This window comes from Parasteatoda tepidariorum, chromosome 7 (genome assembly GCF_043381705.1).
Source record: "Parasteatoda tepidariorum isolate YZ-2023 chromosome 7, CAS_Ptep_4.0, whole genome shotgun sequence".
In the NCBI taxonomy this organism is placed as follows: Eukaryota; Metazoa; Arthropoda; class Arachnida; order Araneae; family Theridiidae; genus Parasteatoda; species Parasteatoda tepidariorum.
This window is the reverse complement of record NC_092210.1, coordinates 45,131,684-45,146,708: the sequence shown is the minus strand read 5'-3', so window position 1 is coordinate 45,146,708 and position 15,025 is coordinate 45,131,684. Positions and strand designations below refer to the sequence as shown.

Sequence of the window (15,025 nt, the reverse complement as noted above, 5' to 3'; positions counted from 1 at the left end):
TAAATATATATATATACATATATATATATATATATATATATATATATATATATTATAAATTAAGTTGAAATTTCATTTTAAAGGAATATGTTAGGAATATCTATCCTTTCCTTATAGTAAGTAATTGTTCATTGTTCAAGAATTTTAAACTACACCTCTGTAAAATCTTTACAACATCCTTTTTTAAATAATGTTATGAGTCATTCTATTCAAATAGTCTTGCGGGTTTGACCCAGACAAAACGATCCATCATTCTCACTGTTCGTAAAATGCTGATTTCCAGTACCTTCTGGGCATACTTCGAAGACCTACTTGCATTGATTTCTAATGAACAGTTTTCTTAAGTAGGAATACTCTATTATATATTTATTCAGGACAGAGAAACATAATGGAGAGAGTTATTGTTAGTATCGAATTAATGTAAATATTATTTTTTTTTACCTATTTAATGTTCTAAAATCTCATTGAATGCTAAACGAAACTAATTTTTTTGTGTGCAAATAAATAAACTGTATGTAGATTACAGAAGAGATGAAGTAAAAGGCAGCGGTTAACAAGTTTATTGATAGACAAATCTGGAATAAATTAGAACTTCATTTTCATAGATACCTATTCTGAGCTCTTGTTCCAATTCTTATAATTGAGATATTAAGTATGAAAAATGGTGTGATGTGTTAATTTCAATGTGTCAAAGAGCTTTGAAAATATGAATTTCAGGCATGCAGATTAAACCTTTCTATACTAAACACTAATTCTTTTTTTTTATTTGGTCATTTATGGTATTAAATACATTAAACATAGTCAAATAAAGTGTTACAAAAATTAGTCATTTGAAAAAATTGGTTTGGTGACATTTAAATGTTGTGTTAAGTCAGTAATAGTCGTTAGAATATTTTAAAATGCAACTTTTTTGACAAAAACAATTTCTGAAATGAGAAAAATCAGCAAAATCGTCCTTTTCAAACACGTTTGGGCAGAAAGTGATTAAGGATTCGATGAGTGTCGTATAATTAAGGGGTCACAAATGTTCCATTTGTGACTATCTTTAACAATACTTAAAAGGATCTTCATAGAATTCTGCTGCAGGTAACATATAATATTTTATATTGTTCTTGATTTATAGGGCATCGAAACTGTATATTTCTTTATGAATCATCTTGTAGGATGAAGTATCGAAATAGTCTTGCCTTGTAATTCAATTATTGTGAGCAACGTTAGTGCGATTTCGTTTCGTAGTTTATTTTGTTGGAGAGTTCTTCTGTTTTCCGTTTTACAAATCCGTTTCAGTGTCACTTTTTAAAAATTACTACATTTCTGAATAGAGAAGATTATTATACCTGCACATAGTTACAATCAGAAGAAATTTAGGAGAAAGTAACACATATTTTGATATACATGCTGAAATAAACATTTAAGTTTACAAAAAAGTAATACATTAATTTCTTTTTTAGGAACTGTGTTTGGATCCTGTATTCATACAAGATGGTACACTACAGTATGACATAACTCCTGGAAAACTTGGTAATTTCTTTTTCTCTTTTTCCTTACTATAAATAATATTAAGTTATTTATTTTACTAATTAGTACAATGGTTTGTCTATTTTTTTTCTATTTTAATATGCCCCTTTTCAAGATTTTTCGTGTCAAATAGCGTTTGTTTATAGATAAAAAATATACTAATCATTTTAACATTGCTTTTCGAAATGGCTTGTGTCTGTCATATAATATCATTGTTTACATTTTTAAAAAATGTTATATTAAATTAAACAGGGCTCCCACGGGTCAGGAAGAACGGGGAAAACCTGGAATTATCAGGAAATTTTAACTCTAAGGAACAGAGAATAGTCAGGAAAAGTGGCAATTTTTTTTACAAGAAAAACCTGGGAAATTCCTATATTATACCTGGAAAATAACCGGTCTTAGAATTATCAGTAACAGTAATCAGTTATTGAGATTTAAGTTTAATAATTCTAACATCTATTACAAGTATTTTACTAAATTCCACTTTTTTGCTTCCATTCTCTTTCCATTGTATGATTTTATTCACAAAATCTAATATTTGGCATTTCAATCGAAAAATTAAAGTTTTCTGATAAAAACTGCATGGTATAGATAAAATATGGCATGAATTTCAATTGCAGTTTACAAGATATACTACCTGGAAAAGTAAGGGAATTTTTTCCTGAAATTGAGTGAGAACTCTGTTAAAGAATAATTGTTCTTCAAAAGTTACAATTATTACTCTAAAAATAAAGTGATGCAAATTAAATAGGCAATGGTAATTGATAGCTTGCAAATAAAACATATATGATTTTTAAGTTTAAATTGATGTTAAATGTAATGCTCTAATGTCAATAAATTCCAATTTCACACGACTATGCATCCTATTATTAATGATAAAGCCACCATTCTCTATAATAACTAACATTCATGGTCACAATTTTAGACTAAATATAAATATAAGTCAAACTGGAGGTTTCAAATGCGAACCACATAATGTACTATCATACAATTCTTTATTCCAGATTTTAATTGTTGAGTTCCTTAGAAAAAAATACTCAAAGTGTCTTCTTAAAAAAATTAAAATCACGGTGAAGTTTGCGTGCACAAATACCTTGTAACAAAATAAATTGAATGTGACATTTTATTTCTCTACTTCTCACAGATTGTAGAATCATTTATTTATTTTACAGAAACGCTGATTTAACTCTTCCTGAAAAATTGTGTAATTTTAAATTTAAATAAATTGTTTAGCCAAACGAGTTTATTAACTTAACCTCAAGTACGGATTAATCAAATATTTAATCTTAGTTGCTCTTTTCCAGTAACATATTCTAATGCTGCATTTCAATAGTTTGTGCTGCTATTAAGTCTAAAATTAATCTTTACCTGGAGACTCTTTTCGACATAAATTTCACATTCTAATGTAACACGCATTCTACATATTTCATATTTTACATATTCTAATGCTACATTTCAACAGTTTATGTTGTTATTAAGTCTTAAATTAATCTTTACCAGGAGACTCTTTTAGACATAAATTTCACATTCTAATAAAACACATATTCTACAGATTTCATATTCTAATGCTACATTTCAATAGTTTGTGTTGTTATTAAGTCTTAAATTAATCTTTACCAGGAGAATCTTTTAGACACAAATTTCACATTCTAATAAAACACATATTCTGCAGATTTCATATTCTAATGCTACATTTCAACAGTTTGTGTTGTTTTTAAGTCTTAAATTAATCTTTACCAGGAGACTCTTTTAGACATAAATTTCACATTCTAATAAAACACATATTCTACAGATTTCATATTCTAATGCTACATTTCAATAGTTTGTGTTGTTATTAAGTGTTAATTTTTAATAGGAGACCATTGGTTTGTGTCTGCGCTGGGATGCCTTAGCACCACGAAAGGATTGTTTTACAGAGTGGTTCCAGCTGATCAAATATTCAGTTCAGAAACAGACAATTCTCTGGACTCAGACTATGTGGGAGTGTTTCGATTTCGATTGTGGTGGTGCGGAGAATGGCAAGAAGTCCTTGTGGATGACAGGCTACCGACAGTGAACGGAAAACTAGTGTTTGTCCATTCACAGCACTCTAACCAGTTCTGGGCTGCTTTGCTTGAGAAAGCATACGCTAAGTGAGTATTTACTGTAATAGATTTTCTCACCGGTTAGGAAAACGCTATTAATTTTTTACTAGACAATAACTTATCACTTAATCAGTGGCGTACGAAAATGAGGTGTTATTATGTTTAGAACTTGATCTATTTCTGCAATAGTTATGGAAAGAGAAAATGTTTTCGTCTTAAATAGTTTATTGCTTTGAATACAATAATGTTACAATAAAGTAAGGCATTCCCACAATGTCCCGTTGCTGGGAAGGGGTGTTATGGAAGTTAAAGCTAAACAATTTCGTGACCAACTGTATGATTGTGGTAACGGCATGACTGGGCACAGGCTGCCTTTACTTACCAGATAAGCTGGTACCTATATATTTGAAGCTGGGTGGGCTTCAAGCTCCCCCTGAGGATGCCTCCCCCTCAGTCATGTTCAAGATCTGTCTTGTGATGAGAAAACTAAAGAAATCAGTTTTGCATGTCAACTAATTTTTTCATTAGAAATTTTAATATTTACCTAAAATGACAATGGATGTTCATTTTTAAATAAAAAAGAAAGATAAACTATTTTATTCTTGAAAATTCTTAGATTTTTCTTACCTAAACTCTGTAAAATTTTTTAGAGTATCTCAACACCATATATGGTGGCAAAGTTAAACTCCATGCATAACTCTTATGGATTTTACTGCATCGAAAATTTTCTTTTACACTATTTGGTGTAAAGTATTCGCCACCATTTTTTTTAAAAATTCAGGAACGCAAAAAGTTATTATTACTATAAGATGTGACATGCATAAGAGTGGGTAAAGTTATTGTTAACATACGATATAAAGCAAGAATCATTAGTTTAGGATGCATGCATACAGTATTTCTTAAGACAAAATTAATTTGTTAATCAATCATAAACGCAACACAGAGAGAATATAATTATGAATTTGAACAAGGATTAACAAGCCGAAGCGGATCGGAATAAAATGTTAGAAAGTTATTTAATACAATTGACAAATTTATAAATAGTGTACAAGAAGAAGAAAAAACGGACCACTCTGAATAACTTTTGATCTAATGATTAATCTTTACATTCTAGGGCTCAATTTTATTATCTCGAGGGGGTGACTTCCAATATGTTAATTAATAAGCGCAGACGATATTTTAAGCTACGAAATCAGACACAAAGCCATACTTTCTCTGAATAAGCATACCTTTTTTTCAATGAATTCGGTGTTCTGACCTCAAATATATAGGGGGTAGCCGCAATATGGGAAATATGGTCTCAATAGTTTGGTTAGGAGAGCACTCCAAAGTTTGGACCAATGTTAATTTTATTTATTACGTGTAGCACTATATCTCGAGAACTTTGTAAGCGAATTGAAATTTTTTTTGCACACAATTATAAAATTCGTTTATCCAAACATAATTTCATGCAAAAAATAACTTTTGGAAAATATTTATTATTTTATTTAAGAATGGTCAAAACAATTTTGAATAGGTATAAAATTTTTTGCATCATTTTAAAGAATGCATTTTTATAAAGTAAAATACAAATTGGTCGAATAGTAGTCAGTCGAATAGTAGTCGGTCGAATAGTAGTCAGTCGAATAGTAGTCGGTCGAATAGTAGTCAGTCGAATACATCCACAGATCGTAATTTTCACCTGAATCGGAGAACGATCGATCTTCAATCCAGTACCCCCAGAGGTATTGATTTGTTATGGGAACATGGAGGACTTTGCGACTCGACCGAATTTTAACGTGCATCAGTCACCAATTACACAGGGAGTCTTCGGCCGGCGGGGTTCGAACCCACGATCTCTCGGACATGGGCCCAGCGCCCTACCGTCCAGGCTATCCCCGCTCTATTTCAGATTTAAGTTGAATAAAATAATTCTTGTGAACTTATGATGCATTTTAAGAATCCTCTTTAAAAAGGGAGCACTAATTGGTTAACGAGTATTTTAAGAGATGTATTTTTTAAACTTACCCTGTTCACAAAATGTAGGCAAGCTTACAACTGACATCAAATGATGCAAAACAAGTGTCTGTATATAATTTTTCTTAAAAAAATATGTATTTGTTAACTGTAGATTGCATGGATCTTATGAAGCTCTTAAATATGCTTGCTCTCAGGATGGTTTAGCTGACTTGATGGGTGGAATAATTGAAAATTTTAACATTCGCCAAGATCCTACATCCTGTCTTAAAGTACTAGGGAGACTTCTCAAAACTACTACAGTCACCACCAGCATTGTACAGCAGCAGATAAAAGTAAACTCATTCCTCATTAAAATCATTAATGAAATATACTTTGTTTTTTTAATCAAAAATTTTTTATTGGAAATAATGCAATTGGTGATGAATTGTTACTAGTGAAAAAAATGTGAGTTTACTGTAATATCACACAATTAAGATTTAAAGTTTGCTTGGATAAAAGGATACTTTATGTCTGATATGATAATGAATTCATGTAAATTTGTTGTGGTATTTAATTATAATCCCACTTTTTTTGTTCTGTTTTTTGAGCAAGCATAATATTGAGTTAACACAATTTTTTCGGGTTCGCATTAAATTGTTTTAAATCCAAATGCTGCAGATTATGGGTCATTTCTAGTTTCCATTTTTTAAAAATAAATTTCTTTAAAACACCAATTATTTGACCATCAGGTATATTTTAAAAATGTAATATCAATAGATAATCGAAGGTACTAAGTGCACTTTGTATATGAGCCGCTCAGAAGCCAATGCGGTTAAGTCCATTTTTTGATATTTTCTGATTTTTGAAAATTTTGATGAAATAAATAATCTTCTTAGTTATTAAAGGATTTACTCGTTGGTTACTTTTTTCTAGGTTAGACAGCCCTTTTTTTAATAGCTTCTGAATATTTTGTACAATAATTTCAGAAGCCATTGTGAATAAGTCCACTTTTTATCAATATTTTTTTACATAAATTTCTTATCTTTTTCAGCAGCCAAAAGGTATAAGTCCTAAAATTTTTAAGATGCTTTCATTATTTCAATAAATACTTACGTTTTTATTTAGACATCCTGTACATATCTTGTTTTTTTGCAGAGTTTACACCTCGAAAAAGACTTTATACACTTTTCTAATTAAATTATTAAACCAAGAATTTTGAAAACTAATGCATCAAAAAGCATTAATTTTCTCAATTTTTGTGTTTTGGACTTAACCGCATTGGCTTCTGAGCGACTCATATAAGCATATATATGTAACTGTAGTACAGAGCTACTATAGCAAAATTGTATCGTAATTACAATAGTAGAGAAGTAGTGGAGAGTAACATTACAAAATAACTATTGTAATAACATTTCCAACGTTATATCGCATCATGCATTAGCATTTAAATTAGCAATTTTTGCAATGCATAAATAATTTACGAATTCTTTACGCTTACGTGATTCGTTTTTGCACACAACTACACTAGCATAATCCAGCCTTTTACGAATCACGCATCGCAATTCTGGCTCGCGCAGCACTATTTACAAATTTAACTACGCGATTCGTATTCATGGGATTTATTTATTATTTATCGAGATTAACATTCAAGTGATTAACGGATCACAGAGCATGAGTATATAGTTCGCAAATAGTTTTTAAAAAATTAGTAATTTTTCGCACAGAATTGATGGTCTTCGAAAATCTCGATGTAGTTTACTTCCGGCGCGATAAGTAACCTCCGCACATACATAAATCTCGTAAAGAAAAGGTGATAAAAGAATGAAATAAACGGTATGCTTATTGTGAAAGCTGTAAAAATTTCGCACAGAAATTTTGGAACTTAGTTATAAAAGTTGCTAACAGATGGTGCTTCAAACAATAGAAGACCAGTTATTACTTATAGTGTTAAAATGTGAAAAAAAGTTTGTCGGAAGAAGGTTAAAACTATTCTATTAAGCAACGTGTGTTTTTGGTCCTAAAATATTAAAGGTTAGATAATAATCCTACGACATATGTATTCCCTTCAAGAACTCTGTACAGCGCACAGTGCCATCTGTTGATAACTTTTTTAACTAAATTCCAAAATAACTACATAAAATTTTTACAGCTTTTAGAATAGACATACTGTTTCTTTCCTTCCTCTATCTATAGAGGCAATAAAATTATCTAATTGCTTTTTTTAGTTAATACTTAAATTGTTTCCACAATTTAGTTTGATTACTTCGATAGTCAGATATTTTGTATATAAAAATGGTATAATGACCCTTTTTACAGTCCAGAAATCAACCGGAGAAACTTGCTAATGGCATATTACTAGGAACTAACTATAGAGTTTTGGGCATTGACAAGGTAAATATATGCTTTGATTTAATATTTCCAAACAATTGAAATTTGCATGATAAAAATTATCATGATATATTTTTGTATTCATGAACGATATATTTTAATTTTTATGCATACAAATATTTTAAATTTTGCAAAAAAATAATTTTTGATAGTTATTAAATTAATTAAATGACATTTTTAGTTTTTCATTAAAATTTTATTTAGGGAAACTGATTTCATAATTGTGTGAAAACGTTTTTAATTTGAGAAAATTGTAATTCACTTAAAGGAATTTATTCATTCCAACGTTATTCCCTGTATTTCAGAAATTTATCAAATCCTAATTGTTAAAAAATTGTTAGCTTATTCAATGATTATATTGCGATTATTATGATTATTATTGTGATTATTTTAAGTTTACTGATTGATTGATTAACACTTATTACTTAGCCAATCTAACCATAAAACTTACTTTTTAGTACGTATGTCTAAAGTTAATTTTTTTTTTCAAGTTAAACAAAAGTTACTATTTCAAGTTACTAAACAAAAATAAAAAATAATGATACATGTTTCGAACTTAAAATAAATGCTAAGAAAATGAAAAACAATTTTCCAGAATAATTCTTTTATTGTTATCTTTTAAAACAGGTTGAAACTTTGAATGGTGATCAAACCCAGCTGGTTAAACTAAGAAACCCTCTTCCAACATTATCAGAATACATGGGATCTTGGTCAAAAGAGTGAGGAAGTTTTTTTTTTTCATTTGAAATAATCTAAATCCTGGCAAGATTCATATTATTTTAAGTTAAATTCATATTGATGTCTAATTTTTTGATAATTTTATTTTCAAAAGCATGAAACTAATGTTTAAAACGAATCTATGAAGCTGCGAAATACGGAATAAGCCATAACAGACTGATAAATCATTTAATTTATTCGTTCACTGATCGATGGACTCATTGAATAACCCATTTAGTTAATCGCTATTTCATTGAATCCCATATTAACTATTGATTCTTCCTTTTGCTCATTCATTTATTTACAGGGTGCGTAGCGTTTTTAAAAAGTGCTCAAAGGTGCTTATTTTCGTTTTTAAAAGCCCTTAAAGGTGTTTTTTTCATTGAGTGTTTTTAAAAAGTACCTAATTTTCCCTTTCTCAAAATGGAATTTTTCCTTTACTATGTTGATTTTCGCTTCAAATTATGCAAAAAGCAGAGTTCACATTGTTCTATTCAACAATTTCACAATTAATTCAACCACAATCTATTTCGGCACATTGTCAATCCATAGCGTATGAAAACGCCATTCGTTTCACACGATTAAAAAATTTCATGATTTTTGACAATTGTCAAAAACAATGCCAAAAGGTTTTTTTTTTGTTTGACATGACAGTTAATACAAGATAAAACAGTCAATTGTCAAAAACTTTCCTACCCTGCCTAATTATGATATTTTTTTAAAGCGCTTAAAAATATTTTTTGAGTGCTTGAAAAGTGCTTAAAAGGTGCTTATTTTTTGTTGAATAATTTGGCTACGCACCCTGATTTAGTGATTGGCTTTTCATCGATTTACCGATTCGTCCATTTTCTCATTCTCTTTAGACTCGTGTTGTTAGCTATACTGATGTAACAAGGAATGGAGGCTTCTCCGTGACGTTTCGCATTTTTACAAGTAAAAACAAAATTCGATGTTTTAGAATAACAGCTGTATATAAATAGCATTCTCTTCAAACCTAAAGACATAATAACTAATTTAATTTCCAGAAATTTAGCATAAAATATGCATACGTTTTGGTTTATTAAATGACAAAATTTGACTTTCAAGGATATGTACTAGAAGCCTTTTTAAATAAATAATAAAAAAGCAATCGAAACTACTTACATTAACAATGAATATTTGTTTTAAAAGCAAAATTTATTTCCCATTTCCATGATACATAAATATCTGGAAAGAGGGTGTTGTAAAACAAATTCTTATTATATGATAATGCAACATCAGACTATTGCGTAGGACTCTTATACCATATGAACCATTATTAGAAGTTTATTATTTAAGTTATATTATAACTGTATTATGATACTGATTCATGTAAGATAAGTCATAAAAGCCATTTTATCTGTTAAATATCTGATGGAAATTTTTAATTACGATAAAATAACCTGATGTGTATATTAGGGCCTTTTGCACAATGGAGAAATCACATTGACAGTTCATTGAATTAGAAATATAATCTATGTAAAAAAATATTGCTTATGTCTTTTATAGTTCATTAGAATGGGAAAAAATTCTTCCGGAAGACAATGAAAGATTAAACCACAAGAATTCAAATGAGGGTGAATTTTGGTAAGTAAAATGTTTTTTTTTCTGTGCAAATATCTATTATAAGATTTGTCCTTTATAAGTTCTTAATTTATTTCCCCAAAAAAACTTAAAAGTAACGATTCAGTTATTATTTAAGAGACGTTTTTATCTGATTTGAAATACGTGGGTACTATTCTATTTAAATAACTATTGATAACTCAGCTTTAAAGTTTTGTCCTCTAATGTTAATGTATTATTGATTTATTACGCTAAATTGTGAAACATTACTTGATGTTAAAGAACTAAAAATCATTATGTTTAATTATAGGTCATGTTTATTAAATTTCAGTACTTTAACATAATAGTCTCTGTTATCATTACTGTTAAAGTATGACATATTTCCAGTTAAATATACATTGATGTTTGCTTCCACATTGTGTAAAACTCTTAACTTTTGCAGTGTAATGATTTGTTACTAACAAAAAAGTTCTTTACTTAGCTCATTTTGTTTAAAAGAAAAAGCATGATAAAGACAATCAAAACGTTCCATTTATTTAAAAAATATGTTTTGTTTTTTCATTTTAAAATACTATTTTTTAATGAAATTATGTACCCGAGGATGTTATACGGGTCAGAAATTGCTGTACAGCAATGGTTTGTAAATTCTGCAAAATTTTAGAAGCTTACTTTTTATAAAGAGAATATCATTGGAGATATTTTCTATACTTCACTATAAGAAGAAACAAGCTCAATGTATGTAAATTCGATAGCAGAAACTGCTCCAACAATTACAAACTGTACCAGCTATGATATCGAGCGAGTCATACCCATAGAATCTAAATGGCTGTAAATTCAATAGCAGAAACTCTGCTCAAACTGTTAAAAGGGGTTTATTACGTAAAGGTAAATTCTCTTACCTTTTTTAAAAAAGTGAACTGGAAAACTTCTTTAAAATGATCAGAAAATTAATTAAATAATATAAATAATGTTCTAATATTGAGAAAGATTATTTCAAAATTTGTTTTGATCATATTACATATATGTGGCTAAATTTCGTTAATGCAGCGATGTCAATGCATGTGTTGATGTGGGCTTGTTGACATAGACTTTTTATTTCCAATTACACCACAGAATGAAAACCAATGGTGTTGAATCTCATGATTTAGAAGGCCACTTCTGATCTCCGAAATGGGTGTAACTCACCCAAGAAATGTCTTTTGTTCTAATTAGATTTATTGAAATACCGTTTAACGATGAAATCTCTTGTGTTATGTTTAATTTTTACTGATTCTAAACTGTCAGCTGTAATACTGTTTTCTTTTTTTTTTTCGTTGTCAACTTTAAAATAATTTATTTCATATTTAATTCAATTATTGCGTAAATTTTGGGATATCCTTTACATATACGAAGAGTGTTTTTTAAATAAGGGCAGTTCGAAAATAAAAACCAAGTGAAATAAAATTTTAAAGAATAAGATTATTTTCAGATTCTACATAAGTTGTTTTTGGTGTCAACATAATTGCCAAGTTTGTTTAAACAATTATAATGCCTAACAACTAGATTTAGAATACCCTCTTCATAAAAACTTGCTGCCTGCTCTGATAACCAAGTTTCAGGTATTCGTTATCGTTGCAGTGATTGACGCCGAAATGGTATTTGAAATATGGGAAAAGATGAAAACTCGGAGTAAGGTCTGGGCTAACTGGGGGAGGGTTCAAAACTTCCTAGCCAAAAGAGTCCAATAAAGTTCTGATCTGAGCTGCAGGAGAGTCATTGTCATGGAGTAGCGAAATTCCCTGTCAGCATGGCAGTAGCTCCGTGAACTTCACAAATTTGCCGATGTTTGCATCAGACAGGTTTTTTTTTTGCCTACGAAAAAAAGAAAAAAAAAAGAAAAAAAAATGCATCACTGATCGTGCCTTGCACGATTCAATACTCTTAAACATTTTAAAGGCACGGAACTGACCGTACAGGCTACCTTCACAGCTGCAACACAGCACAGTTGTTCCCGGGACACTCATTGCGACGCGAGCACTCATTGCGACGTTCGCTCCACCTATCAGCATACACAACAAAACAGTCCTTACTTAAAAAAACGCGCCTCGTAGATAATTATATAACTATGAACATGAACCAAACAAGATCAAGTCTTTCAAAAAATCAAAAAGAACTTTTAAAAGAACAAAAATTTCAACAGAGCTTAATTCTAGTCTTATCTACAGAATCTACTCACGATATATACACTTTCCTTTTAATAAAAACACCACTATGGGATACGTACTGTCAAAAATTTATGGTACTACTTTCTCAGCAGGACCTATGATTTTTTTTACATTAAAATTAAAAAAAAAATACACTAAGTACAGTGCATGTGAGCTTTTTATTACTGTATACTTATTTCGTTTGTAAGAAGAGAATTTATGTTCTGTCAAATATCAGGGGGGGGGGGAAAGTAATGTCGTATCGGTGCATTAAATATTCGTTAGGCTTAAAAACCAATTCATTTTTTTTTTTACCCATTTCCAATCCGGCATTGAAAGGTTGCTGCTAACAAGGGTGACTACATTATTGATTAAAAATAAAATTTTGACATCAAATGCACCGAAAAGACAATACTTCCGTCCCTTTCAGTGATAGTTTTCCTCTTTTAAATATAGCATATTTCAATGCATTTAGTTTGAAATTGGCATTGATTTGATTAGATATCGAAACCTATAATTCATCGTCAACTTTTTCACAACAGGATGACTTATCAAGATTTTGTGAAGACGTTTACCTGCGTGGAAGCAGTTCACCTGGACGCAGAAACTAGCAAAGATGAACCAACATTGAGGTCCAAAATCTCTTGGCAAATGAAAGTGTGGCATGGACAGTGGCAGAGGGGTGTGAGTGCCGGGGGATGCCGGAATAATCTAGGTAAAGCATTTTTTTAAAACTTTCTTAATTTTATGATAAGGTTACAAAGCAACACAAACATGATAAATAATTTAATTCGATTTATGAGTATTTTCTAGTGTTATGTGATAGCCATTTTGTCTTATGGTTTGGTCATGTGTGTAAGGAGTCTTAAAGCGTAATCGTCATTAAAGCAAGAAACAAATGCTAATTAAATAAGTGTTTGGTGGAATTTTCTCTGGAATAACCGAAAATGTTTCTACTTATACTGTAAAAAGTTCCGGATCAAATTACGGTAAAATCTATTTTTACCGGAACAAGTTATGAAACAAAAAATCTGATATACCATAATTTTAACAGTAATAATTACGGTAAATTCACAACTCCACTCTAATAAAATAAATGTTACTGTAAAAATTTCGGTATAATATTTACGGTAAAAATAGATTTTGTGGTTTAATGGGTTTTAAGCATGATGCACCCAATGAGCCGATACTTTATATTCTAAGTTGATCTGGAATTTTTTACAGTATATATAATTAAAATATTATAAAATATGTGTGTAAAACTAGGTATTATTAATAGATGATGTTTTTAATACATGATATTTTTAATACATGATATTTTTAATACATGATATTAATATGTAATGTATGTTATTATACGATGTTATTTTTAGAAAAAATTGTAATAGAATTTACTATCTTTTTTTTGTCTTCAGATTCGTTTCACATCAATCCTCAATTCCAAATAGTTCTTCCGGAAGCTGAAGAGGTTTTAATTTCTTTAAGTCAGCATAGCATTCTGGAGCCAAAAGTAATAGGTTTCGCAGTTTTCCCAGTAAGTTGAATTAGAAGTCAGGAAAATTTCAAAATTTACATCATCTAGTGTATATCCTAAAATGTAACACCACCCTATAAACGAAAAAATTACCGTATTATGACTTAATTCACAATAATGAAAAGAAAAGTGTTAATCAATGATTTGAAAAATAATTTAAAAATTTCAATTATTATGTTTGGAGGAGTAGGTCTAAGAATTTTTTTTTCATCTGCAGTTTACTATAACTCATTGTAAAAAAACTATTCTGTTAAACCACGATTTCTGATTTAAAAGACAATATGAGTGGTATTTGCTAGCTTACAGTTCTGTTTTGAATAAAAGCAGGTTCAAGTTTATTTTCAGTCAGGATTGTGAGCTCAGTGCAAAGAACAACGTATTAACCCTAGTCAAGTTAAGGAGTACACAGCCCAAGTTAGAGAAGATCAACACAAAGATACATCCATTGGTAGTGTGGGATTCAAACCCTTTACCTTTACGCTACAGAGAGTTTGGCAGAACGGCGTTACTTCTCTGCTAGGAAGGCACAGGGTTCGATTTCATTGCACGTTTATGTCAAATCGATTGTGTCATATATGCAGAGATAAAATTACGTTGGGGTTACGTCACACAATTTGTATTAGAAAAATTTCTAAAATTACGAGTTTATTTTGTTTATGATTGAGCCTTCTACCGATTCTGAAAATCTAAATAACTTTAATACAATTAACAAAGCTAACATAATTCCGAAATCGCTTTTATGTATTAGTATACGCTGCACTTCTCCTGTCTTTACGTTGTTAGATTCAGCAAAACGCGTTCCCATCAAAATAAAGATCATTTAGTATAATTTAGCATGCAGCTATTGCTAAATATCTGCTTGATAGTCAAAATTTTCCAAAATCAAGCAATTTTCTCTGCAACTATAATCCCTTCTGAAACTTGACAAAATCTATTACTACAGTACCTACGTTAAAAACTTATATTAGTGTATTTGTTACTTACTAAAACAACACTTCATAGCCATGAAAACCATATTAAACTACTTATTAAGACCACAATACCTTTAATAGTTATTACTAAAATCAGTTAAGATTAAT

General features: G+C 29.8%; 1 protein-coding gene across 3 annotated transcripts in view; it reads left to right on the top strand.

Annotated features, from left to right (window-relative positions):
* Positions 1 to 15,025, top strand: part of LOC107452290 (calpain C) — a 76,143-nt gene that overhangs the window by 36,523 nt on the left and 24,595 nt on the right. For all 3 annotated transcript variants that reach the window (XM_016068654.3, XM_016068653.3, XM_021147026.3), the window contains exons 3-10: positions 1,452 to 1,521; positions 3,377 to 3,653; positions 5,716 to 5,896; positions 7,860 to 7,934; positions 8,559 to 8,650; positions 10,176 to 10,253; positions 12,955 to 13,127; positions 13,828 to 13,946. In XM_016068654.3, the coding sequence (XP_015924140.1) occupies positions 1,452 to 1,521; positions 3,377 to 3,653; positions 5,716 to 5,896; positions 7,860 to 7,934; positions 8,559 to 8,650; positions 10,176 to 10,253; positions 12,955 to 13,127; positions 13,828 to 13,946 (1,065 nt within the window). The remainder of the gene's footprint in view (positions 1 to 1,451; positions 1,522 to 3,376; positions 3,654 to 5,715; positions 5,897 to 7,859; positions 7,935 to 8,558; positions 8,651 to 10,175; positions 10,254 to 12,954; positions 13,128 to 13,827; positions 13,947 to 15,025) is intronic.